The following is a 12,193-nucleotide window of genomic DNA, read 5'->3' as shown; positions in this document are numbered from 1 at the left end:
AACAATCAACTACAAATGTTACTGGTTCAAAGTAATCCACCGATGCCAGCTGAGAGTAAGAACAAGAAATGCTGACTCACTGAGCCATAGGTTAACATGGACATTTCTGGAAATAGGACAGGAACATGCATCTAATTCATCAGTCTTGCTTTTGTGGCCATATTATGTTTTATGGGACCTGTCTCTTGTTAAAGGTGTTATTCTTGCAAATAAGTAATAATAAGCTTATACATATAGTATGTTTTATATATAATCCTGTGAATGACATTCCATGAAATAAATTTTAGAAGCAAAATACGTCCTTAAATTGGCATGTTTGGCATGTGATTCTATGTAGGGGTGTTGACCTCACTAGAAGTTTCAAATGTTATATTTTTATATTACCAAATGTTTGCTGCCATTTTCCAGTGTTTGAATATTCACTATATATTATATAAATTGACCTGTAGATCTTTGTAAATACCTTAGTAGAAGAAATACAGAGAGAAAAAATGTGACTTTTATTGTGGAATACTCCTATATGAAATCAGAAAATGATTTAAAATCTGAACTAGTAAAAACAATATTGATTTCAGCAGAATAACCAAAATCAGGGTAAGCAGACAGTATTTTCATTGTAAAAGGATGAGTTTAAACAATGCAACATGTACCTTAATGCTCTGAATTGAAGATGCTTTGGGGTACACTCTTAATAATTTGACTGAAGTCCATGTAAAATGAGAAAATTTGCTATGTCTAGAATATTTGTCGTGAAGGAAAGATCAAAATATTGGATAGAGCTATTGATTTTTTTTGTGTGTTTTAAAATTTTATATCATGAATAATAGTTTATATATTAAATATTTGTATGATAACCTTTTAAAATTAAAAAATTTTTCTGACATTTGTGTTAATGTTTTCTTCTTTTAGTGTTGTCTATGCTGAAATGTCTATATCCAGTAGAAGTAATCTTTGCATGTTATTGAAATATATAATAATATTGAATCATAATGAATTATTATTTCTTAAAATAAAAGCCCTGAAACCTTTGGTACAATGTATCACAGAAAAAAAATATATCATTTATTATTATTTAAAATATAAAAAATATGAAAAATAGAGAGTAATTTATATTTTAGGGAATTCTGAGAATCTAATTTTTCATTCCTGCATCTTGGGATTAATATGTTAGATATTTGAAAACACTGCTGTTTTCAGATCCATTCTGATTAATTGAGGTATCACTAAAGATTATGTGTTATTGTATTGGTACTGTTGTAGACTCTCCTACACTATTATATTTATTTTTTAAATTTTTTTTGAGAGAGAGAGCTAGAGTGAGAGAGTACAAATAGGGGAGGGACAGAGAGAGAGAGAGAGACAGAAAGAGAGAGAATGAGAATCCCAGGCCCAACATAGGGCTCAACCCCATGAACTGAGGGATCATGACCTGAGCCAAAACCAAGAATCAGACACTTAACTGACAGCCACCCAGGTCCTTCTAAACTGCCCAATAGTACTGTGAAGAAAGTATTAATGTATCTGCTTTACAAAAAGAGAAACTAAGCCCAGCAGACTTGCTCAAAGTCTTTCTAGGTAATTAAGAATGGTGATGTGCTTTAAACCCTGATTTTTTTCTGACTTCAGAGTTTCAAGTTTATGTTTTTTACACTGATCAGAATGTCTGTATTTAAAATAAGTTATTCACTTAAAATGGTGTATGGATGCATGTGTTAATTAAGATAATATGTGAAAAATTTTTATTAAAAAAGTGCAAAAGAGAAACAGAATGGATTTACATCCTTTAGTGGTTTAAAAATGATTTTGTTGAAGATACTTTACCTGAACATGGACATAAACATGAATACGGGCTGAATGATGCAGCAGGAATTACAATCATTTGATAAAATAGCATTTTGGTTTTGAGTTTTTTGTGTTGTTTTAAAGATTAAAATTGTATCTGATCTTCTTTTTAAGCCTAGCAATCATCTTAGTCTAGAACTGTGCTATCCAGATCAGTAGCCAGAGCCACATGTATCTTTTAAATGTACATTGTTTAAAATGGAATAAAACTACAATTCCATTCCTCAGTTGCACAAGCAAACACAGTTGTGTTTTAAATGCACATTTGTCACATATGGCTTAGTGGTTACTGTATTGTGAAGATGTAAACCATTTCCATCATCATGTAAAGTTCTATTGCCACAACAATATTGGTCTAAGACATCAAAAATTAATTTGTAGAGATCTGGGATTTAGTTCATTGATATCCCATGTGGATTCCATGTAGGTTATATTGATTTGGGGACGTATAATATGCCCTCTTCCTATCTCAATTCCTAGTTTTTCCTCAACTCTAAGGTGTTACTGCAAACCTTTCCTTTACATCAGAAAATGAAACTTGCTTGTTTTGAGAATTTATCATAATTTTGAAATAATTAGGAAAATTTTTAGTTTCATTAAACCAAGGTTAATAAATCATTCATCTAAGCACTTAGCTTCTTAAATGTTGAATTGAGTTTTTAATGAGGAATTCATTAACAACTGTTGGGCAGCATATTTTTAACTGTATTTTTAACTTAATAAATATGCTTTTCTGTGTTGTAGTCTAAAATAAATGACCTTTGGAATAAATATGACATTTACTGAATCTAAATGGCTATCAGTGGTCACTGAAAAGGAAAAGGTCCTATTCCAATTTTTGCAAGAGCATCTTCTACTACATATTAGCTGTTTGTCATAATATGACTGTCTTGTACTAAAATTAAACTTTCCCGATATTGGGCCATAACTGCTAAAATGATACTTTACTACTTATTGCTTTTTAAATTAAACTCTGTATTAAGCCATACAGTGACTCGAATATATTGTAAATAAAATGCTATAATAATGAACTGTTTTAATTACAGTCCCTAGTGTGAATATAGAACTCGGTAAAGTTTTTATTTACTAAAATTCTTACTATGTTTTTTTCCCTCTCAAGTTGTTTGGATCTAAGTAGAAAGGGGGGAGCTTCAGCTTTTAAAGTCATTTGAGCAAATTCCATGGCTGTTCTCCCAGTTAGTGATTTTTCACTGCATTTGCAGCAAGCTAATTGCTTCTGCTAATAAATAATCTAAAATCGATGCTGACAGCAGTTAATTGGCACAGAGATTTTATTTTGTAAAGCTCTTGGCTAACGACCTTCTTTAAATTAATAGCATTAAGTGCTATGAGGAAATAAATCTGAGGAATTGCCTGTCATTTGCTTGTCATGTCTAATAACTTCCAATAATGATGGCTGATAGATTTTTGCACATTCCATTATTGAAGTTGGTGCATGTAATTATTCTCCTCATTATATGTAAACAATTAGCAGTATTTGGTATTTCCTTCCAGTAAAGCTGTTAAATACAAGTAACATATTAGAGGTTAGAAGCCATTTTAAAATCTGGATTTTAATTATTTGAATGTAGGAAGTCTTTCATGCTCTTTGGATATATTATGTGCTGTTTATTTTAAGCATTGTACTTGAACACTTTTGGAACAGGACATTTAAAAATAAGTAGTGTGTGTTTTAAAGTGTGACAATTTATGGAAATTTTTGTTTGTAGCTCGAAGAGGTCATGGAAAAAGAAACTTATAAAACAGCTAAATTAATTCTTGAAAGATTTGACCCAGACTCAAAGAAAGCAAAGGTAAGGCTGTTATATCACTGCTATTTTATTATAAATAGCGCATTGTAATAGTCACTGTAATAACATTGTTGTAATTGACAGGAGTTTGAGCCGCCATCTGCTGGAGCAGCTGTAACTGCAAGACCTGGACAAGGTAAATAACTTTGTAGAAACTGCTGCTGCTGTTGGAAAGATCCATATTTATCCAAGTGAGTTCAAAAGTGTGCTAGAGGTGTGTAAAAACTTATGTAGAATGCTTTTAATTTATACTTGGTAGTATGGGTTATGACTTGGAGTAGATGGTAATAAGTTTACTTCATTTTGATTTTACAGGAATATGTTGATAAGTAATAATGTTATCTATTGAGATTAATATATAATTGGTTTCAAGCTTTTGAAATTTAAATAATTTCATTAATATTTTGTTAAGTTTTTTCCCCCTTTATTATAACAATCTCTTAGGGGCACCTGGGTGGCTCAGTCAAACGATGGACTCTTGATTTCGGCTCAGGTCATGATTTCAAGGTTTGTGAGATAGATCCCTATGTCAGGCTCTGTGCTGACAGTAGGGAGCTTGCTTGGGATTCTGTCTCTCCCTCCCTCTCTGCCTGTCCCCTGTGCACTCTCTCTCACGGTCTCTCTCTTAAATAAACATTAAAAAAAAAATCTCTTAGAATGCCTTATGAAAATTCTTACATTTTTATGATTTATTTTTGAGAATTTAATGAAGATTTTTGTCAACTTGTAGTTTCTCCCAAAAACACTTTTATTTAGAAAGATAAAATAATTTAGAAATTTGGATTTCTAATAATTTAGAAAAAATAGAATTACTGCTATATAATAACATTAACTCTTTCAAAAGTTGTATTGCCAGATTATTAGTGAAACCATCACTACTATATCATTAAATATTACATAAAATTTAAAAAGTTATTATTTTAAGTGTCTACATAAAGTAATTCTAAGATTGGCATGTGAAAAGATATTTTTGAGTTTGTATTGGCTTTCCTTTTGTTCTCTTCTCTAGAGTATCATTGTTTGTAAGTATCATTGTTTGCAATACAGAATATTTATTTTTTAAAAATTTAACTTTTGGGGCTCCTGGGTGGCTCAGTTAAGCATCCAACTTCAGCTCAGGTCATGATCTCACAGTTCGTGAGTAAGAGCCCCACATTGGGCTCTGTGCAGACAGCTCAGAGCCTGGAGTCTGGAGCCTGCTTTGGATTCTGTTTCTCCTCTCTCTGCTCCTCCCCTGCTTGTGCTCTGTCTCTGTCTCTCTGTCTTAAAAATAAACAAATATTAAAATTTTTTTAAATTTAATTTTTATTATTATAAATTCTCAGAATTGTAGCCTGGTTTATAAAGTTAAGGATGACATTTAGAACTTTGAGAAGTCAATTTTTTTATAAATGTCCAGAGACCATGGGTACTAAATAAGCCATAATAGTTTTAGGTTTTCTCAAAAATAAAGATATTTATTTTTGAGAGAGACAGAGTGTGAGCAGGGGAGGGGCAGAGAGAGGGAGACACAGGACTGGAAGTGGGCTCCAGGCTTTGCGCTGTCAGCACAGAGTCTAACGTGGGACTCGAACTCATGAAGTGTATGATCATGACCTAAGCCAAAGTAAGAGGCTTAACCAACTGAGCCACTCAGGTGCCCCAGTTTTAGATTTTCTTATTGACAGAGCTATATGGGAAGAATCCCATCCTCTCCCATTTTCTATAAATAGGATTTTGGTTTATAGAAAGTGAAGCCTGATGTTTTGATGAATTGAAAAGTTTACATATGATTAAAATAAATTAGTCATGGATACTTGCACTGAAACTCCTGCCTTCATAATACGTTTAAATTTTTCTACAGCTTACATTTCTTTTTAGTAATTTTAAATGTTTTAAAAAATGTTTTTTTAAAATTAATTAATTATCTGTGAAAGGTAAGGTGTTTATTGGAAGAGAGTTTCAATTAAGTAAAACAACCAAGATTATAGGTTTCTTATTTTTGGCACTTGAAATTTTCATAATGCATAAAATTAACTAAAAAGTACAGCTATAGAAGAATAGTAATCTTTTTAACAGCAAGATGACAGAGCCATAGCAATAATTACATTAAAAAAGTAGACTAGATATAAAAATAAAAGGCAGAAATTCTCAGATAAAAAGATAATGCTAAAATGTGTGTTTTTTGTTGTTATTTATTTATTTTTTATAGTTTATTATCAAGTTGGTTTCCATATAAAAGTGCTCATTCCAACAAGTGCCCTCCTCCATGCCCATCACTCATTTTCCCCTTCTCCTCCACCCCCATCAACCCTCAGTTTGTTCTCAATATTTAAGAGTCTCTTACGGTTTCCCTCCCTCCCTCTCCATAACTATTTTTCCCCCCTCCCCACCCCCCATGGTCCTCTGTTTTTATTTATTTTCGAGAGAGAGACAGAGTGCAAGCAGGGGAGGGCTACAGAGAGAGAGAGGGAGACACAGAATCTGAAGCAGGCTCCAGGCTCTGAGCTGTCAGCACAGAGCCCAATGTGGGGTTTGAACTCACAAACCATGGGGTGGTGACCTGAGCTGAAGTCAGATGCTTAACTGACTGAGCCACCCAGGTGCTCCCTTTCTAGTAATTTTAAAAAGAGCATTTGGTCTATAGGCCAGGTTTCTATAAGTTTTACAATATTTTGTATAACTGGTACTAACATTTCAAAAATACTTCCTAAATAAACTTAGGAAATTTAAAAAATGTGATATTTTGCAGAAAGCTGTTGCTGTTACTTAAAAGTAATCTGCTTTTTTCTCTCATTAAAAAAAGACGTATTTCCTTGAAGAATTTAAATTTATTTTTCCTTAAAAGCCTTTGAAACTCAAATACATTTTTTCCTTCTGATGTCATGTTGTAGTTATAGAAAAACCATTCCTGGTCTTTGCTGTGGATTCCTGTGGCACTGCTTTTGGATATCCTTTTAGAGAGAATTAACCCTCAGTTAGAAGATAAATGAATTGTTTATTTAAAAGAACTGTTAAATAATTCTTATGTGCAAATACCATGAGGAGTACAGAGATGAATATAATATGGTTTTTGACCTTAAGAAGCTTATAAACTTTTTTTTTCTCTTAAAAGTATTTCTTCTGGAGTGTCCTAGTATTACTAGTTCTTCATCTGTAGTAATTAATTGCTGTTTGGAATTTTTTCCTTATTTAAAAAAATTCTAAATTATATCTCAACTTCATTCTACTTTTTGAGAATTATAATTGAGTTTTGTTGTTTAATCCTTTCAAATCTCTTTTAGGTTTCTATCATTGTGTAGGCGACTTAGTCATGTTTTATTTATGTTTAAGTTTTCTGTTCCTGTGATTTAGTCAAATATTTATATCTTTGCTTTTACCATTGTTCATTCGTCCGTTCTTTCCTTCCTTCCCCTCCTTCCCTCCCTCTTTTTTCCCTCCCTTTCTTTCCTTTTACCTGTTTCTGAACTGAAATATATAGGGGGAAAAAGTACTAAATATATATGTACAAATATAGTGCTTGAATAGATTTGCTTCCAAATCAAATTTAATTGTGATGTTCTTTTTTAATCTAACTCTCTTACATGATTGCTGAATCAGAACTGTGATTCACGTGTAGTAGATATCTTTCTTTTTTTTCTTATTAATTAGTATTAATATATATTATATTGAGATTGATTATAAAATTTGAGAATAGTATTCTTTGGTTTTTTTAGGTTTAGCGCTAAAAGGGGTGTAATATTTACTGGAAGCAATACTAACCTGATCTTCACCTTCTTTTTAATAAAGTCAATCTTTTAGGATATTTTTAGATTTATAAAAAATTGCAAAGCTACTACAAAAAATTCCCATATACCTTTGCACCAAGTTTTCCCTATTAACATCTTACATTAGCATAGTACATTTGTTAAAGTTAATGAGCCAATATTGATTCACTATTATTAACTTAAAGTCCATAGTTTATTCAGATTTCCTTATGTTTTTTTTTTTTTATGTTCTTTTTCTATATCAAGATCTCATCCAGAATATACCACATTACATTTAGTTGACATGCTTTCTTAGGCTATTTTGACTGTGCCAGTTTCTCAGATTTTCCTTGTTTTACATGGAAAATGTAATTCCTTGACAGTATAGTTCTGACCCGTTTTTATAAGGAATTTTTATCAGTGGGTGCTTAATATTAGAAAATCAATGTAATCATTTGATATGAAGGAATACATTAACATAAAAGATGTGTATATATACATATTTACATTTAATAGAATGATAACGGTACTTAGACGCTTAGCATTCATTCTAGTTTTGTAGAAATCATAGACTGAGATGGGAAGACTTTGTCCTTAGTAGATTAAAAATAATAAAGTTTGGATTTAATGAAAAATGGTATTTGCAAGTATAATTTTCTGAATAGATTCTATAGGATAAAGAAATCTAGATAAGATATTTGTGTGCTATTGGGAATGGCCTATAAAACATGGAATAATTGATGATGGAGAGAGTGGGGACAATTGATAGATAATTAAGATAATTTAGAGGCAAGAAGGGATGGGATTTAGTGTACAAGTGCAGGAGTTGGCTTTTGATAGGAGTGTGGCTAGTTTGTCAATAATAAGGGAAGACAGAGAACATGGGGAGATACAGGTAGGTAGTGGGAATTGTCTTCTGATTTTCTATTTTCTTAATGAGGGTGAGAATGAGGGAGACACTGTTGGGGGCCTGAAGAGAATATGTAAAATAGATCTCTAGGAGACTAAAAGAATAAATGGATTAGGAAAATGTAGGAATGCCAGGGGACACTAATGTCCACTTAAAGTTAACAGTCACAAATTTAAAGCAAGGTTGTGCATGTTTTCCTGTTGTGTTTTGCTGCATGGGTAGAGGTGTGGAGTAGGAAGAGAGTTGGTTTTAACCAAGGTTGGGGTTAAATAAAGTGATAAAAGGGCAGGGAGGTGAAATTGTTTGCAAGGGAGTGGTTATGACAAAGTATTGTAGAATCTAAGATGATCATGAGGGAAATAAGGACATGAGAGGTGGATGATGGACATCAACAGTATTGATAGTATTAATGCAGGGGTCTGTGAACTACAGGATTTCTTTGATATGGCTCTTGACTTTAGAATTGGTTTTACATTTTTTAAAAGTTTTTAATGTTTATTTATTATTGAGAGACAGAGCATGAGCAGGTGAGGGGCAGAGAGAGGAGGAGACAGAGAATCTGAAGCAGGCTCCAGGCTCTGAGCTAACTGTCAGCACAAAGCCTGACGCGGGGTCCAAATTCACAAACTGCGAGATTGTGACCTGATCCAAAGTCAGACGCTTAACCGACTAAGGCACCCAGGCACCCCGGTTTTACATTTTAAAGTGTTCTAAAAAATAAGAAGAATAAGAATATGTAACAGAAACTGTATGTGGTCCACAGAGATATTTACTAAGATAATTACTATATAACCCTTTACAAAAAAGAGTTTGCTGACCCCTTTAATAACTAATGGATTATAGATCCCCTTGTAGTTGAAAGAATAATAGAGGAATTAAGCTGGAAGGGTAACTGTGCTTTCAGAGTGGGATGCTTGAACTTGAAATGGTGCAGTTATCTGTAATGACAAAGTTCTAAGATTAAGTTATGACCATAAATTCTTAAAAGACTTTCCTATATTTGTTTTAAAAGGAAGCCACGTATACATTCTTTTTTACCTTTGTACATAACCCTTCATCTCTACTGATGAAATTAACAAAAGAGAAGTCAATTGTATTCTGCCACAGCTAAATTTGAAATCAATAAGTATTGCAGAAAAATTTAATGGCTCTAGGAAATGGGTTATAACTTTGTAGGTAGGTTTTTAGAGTTTACTCACTCACTTGTGTTACATGGCATATGTGGAAGATTAAAGTTGAAACCACTATTTTTGATCTTGATAGCAAAGGGAGTGATACTTCATATTTTACTGTTTTTGGGGATGTGTGTTCAGTTAAAAAAATCTGGAAAACATTTGTAAAATAGTAAATTCACTTTTTTGGGTGTTCTTACGTGTCATATCTATACTGTTGCAGTTACCTATTTTTTTTAATGTTCATTTATTTATTGAGAGAGAGAGAGAGGTGCAGAGAGAGAGGGAGAGTGAGAATCCCAAGCAGGCTCCATGTTGTCAGCACAGAGCCCAATACAGGGCTCAGTCTCACAAACTGTGAGGTCATAACCTGAGCCAAAATCAAGAGTCAGATGCTTAACTGACTGAGCCACCCAGGCACCCCACACAGTTATCTATTGAATAACAAACCACCCCAAAACTTAGTGGCTTAGAACAACATTCATTTATTTTGCTCATGGAATTGCAGTGTTGGCAAGGTTTGGCAAAATGAGCATCTCTGCCTCACATCTTTTGGATCTACCTGATTGGGTCTGGAAGATCTACCCAGATGGCTTGCTTACATGGCTGGCAAGTTGGTGCTGCCTGTTAGTTCCTCTCTGCATGGAGTTATCTCGTGGGGTCACTTGGGGTTGCTTCAACATGGTGGCTGGATTCTAAGACCAAGCAGCCCAAGAGACAGAGAGTAGTTGTGAAAACTGGCACATCTAAATTCTCTTGGTCAAACAGTAACAGATTCAAGGGAGAGAACATGTCCTCTGTCTCCCATTTGATGGGAGGCAAATCAAAGAATTCTGGACTTGTATTTTAAAACCGCCACGTGTACCTTAATACATGTAACAAAGGTATTTATGTCCCCATCCATTTTTCATTGTTCATTTTAATGACCCCATTCCCATGAACCCTTCCTTCATCCCATCACTGATTTTAATCTCCCCATTCTTGGACCTTCTATTGTACTTTGTTGGTTCCTTTTTTATGGCACTTATCTGGTGTTTCATGATTTTTGTGTGATTGTTGCTTGCCAGCTGTACATGCAACTCTGCATTCCATTGAGTAGTGCTTTACTCATAGTGGTTGCTTAATAAATGTGCTGAGTTGAAGGAAATAAAAAAAAACTTTTTCTTAGAATTAACAAATCTTGTTTAAATGTTGTAAAATAATAATTTACCAAATTGGACATTGGTGAGCTGCCAGGTGCAGGTTTTTTAAAGTTGAAAGAGGTAGGAGACAAATTAAAGTATCAAGGTGATAAAAAAAAAGTAAATGTTGAGATAAAGAATTATAAAGCAAAACATTCTTTAAAAAATTTTTTTAAACGTTTATTTATTATTGAGAGACAGAGACTGAGCATGAGCATGGGAGGGGCAGAGAGAGGGGGAGAAAGAAACCAAAGCAGGCTCCAGGCTCTGAGCTGTCAGCACAGAGCCCTATGTAGGGCTTGAACTCACAAATCATGAGATCATGATTTTTTTTCCGCCCTGAGCGGAAGTGAGACACTTGACTGAGCCACCCAGGTGCCCCAAAATACTCTTTTAAAAATGTTTATGTATTTTGGGGAAGAGAGAGAGATCAAGCATGAACATGAGTGGGGGAGGGGCAGAGAAAGAGGGAGAGAGAATCCCAAATAGGCTCTGTACTGTCAGTACAGAGCCCCAAGCAGGACTTGAACCCATGAACCATGAGATCATGACCTGAGCCAAAATCAAGAGTCAGACACCCAACTGACTAAGCCTCCCAGGTGCCCCCAAACGTATTCTTTTTTCAATTGAAGTACAATTGACATACAACATTATATTAGTTTTAGGTGTACAATACAGTGATTTGACAATTGTATACATTAGCTTTCCAAGTTAAATGTAGCTACCATCTGTCACCATACAAAGTTATTGCAATATTGTTGACTATATTCCCTATGGATGTACTTTTCATCCCAGTGGCTTATTTGTTTTATAATTGTAAAGTTGTATCCCTTAAACCCCTTCACCTATTTTGTCCATCCCTGTATCCTCCTCTCCTCTCTGGCAACCACCAGTTTGTTGTTCGTATTTATGAGTCTTATTTTTTAAAAATGTTTTTTATTTATTTCTGAGAGAGAGAGACAGTGTGAGCAGGGGAGGGTCAGAGAGAGAGGGAGACACAGAATCTGAAACAGGCTCCAGGCTCTGAGCTGGCTGTCAGCACAGAGCCCAATGCTTGTACCTACGAACTGTGAGATCATGACCTGAGCCAAAGTCAGACGCTCAACTGGCTGAGTGCACCCAGGCGCCCCTTATGAGTCTATTTTTTATTTTGTTTATTTGTTTTATTTTGTTTATTTTTTCTTTCATAATTTATTGTCAAGTTGGTTTTCATATAACACCCAGTGCTCATCCCAACAAGTGCCCTCCTCCATGCCCATCACCCCCTTCCCCTCTCCCCCACCCCATCAGCCCTATTTATTTTATTTTATCTTTTATTTTTGTGCAAGTGGGAGACAAGGAGAGAGACAGAAACAGAGACAGAGACAGAGAATGAATCTTAAGCAGGCTCCACTCTCAGCATGGAGCCCAATGTAGGGCTCAATTCCACAAGCCTGGGATCATGACCTGAGCCAAAATCAAGAGTTGGATTCTCAACTGACTGAGCCACCCAGGGACCCCTGTTTGGTTTTTTTAGATTTCAAATATAAGTGAAATTATATGCTACTTTTCT

The 12,193-nt window shown here is 34.2% G+C and overlaps 1 protein-coding gene across 1 annotated transcript in view; it reads left to right on the top strand.

Annotated features, from left to right (window-relative positions):
- Positions 1 to 12,193, top strand: part of LNPK (lunapark, ER junction formation factor) — a 71,495-nt gene that overhangs the window by 34,138 nt on the left and 25,164 nt on the right. The window contains exons 7-8 of the mRNA XM_077751207.1: positions 3,573 to 3,656; positions 3,738 to 3,789. Coding sequence (XP_077607333.1) covers positions 3,573 to 3,656; positions 3,738 to 3,789 — 136 coding nt within the window. The remainder of the gene's footprint in view (positions 1 to 3,572; positions 3,657 to 3,737; positions 3,790 to 12,193) is intronic.

Source organism: Crocuta crocuta, unplaced genomic scaffold (assembly GCF_008692635.1).
Source record: "Crocuta crocuta isolate KB4526 unplaced genomic scaffold, BGI_CrCroc_1.0 scaffold219, whole genome shotgun sequence".
Taxonomy (NCBI): Eukaryota; Metazoa; Chordata; class Mammalia; order Carnivora; family Hyaenidae; genus Crocuta; species Crocuta crocuta.
This window is presented reverse-complemented; position numbering and strand designations above follow the sequence as displayed.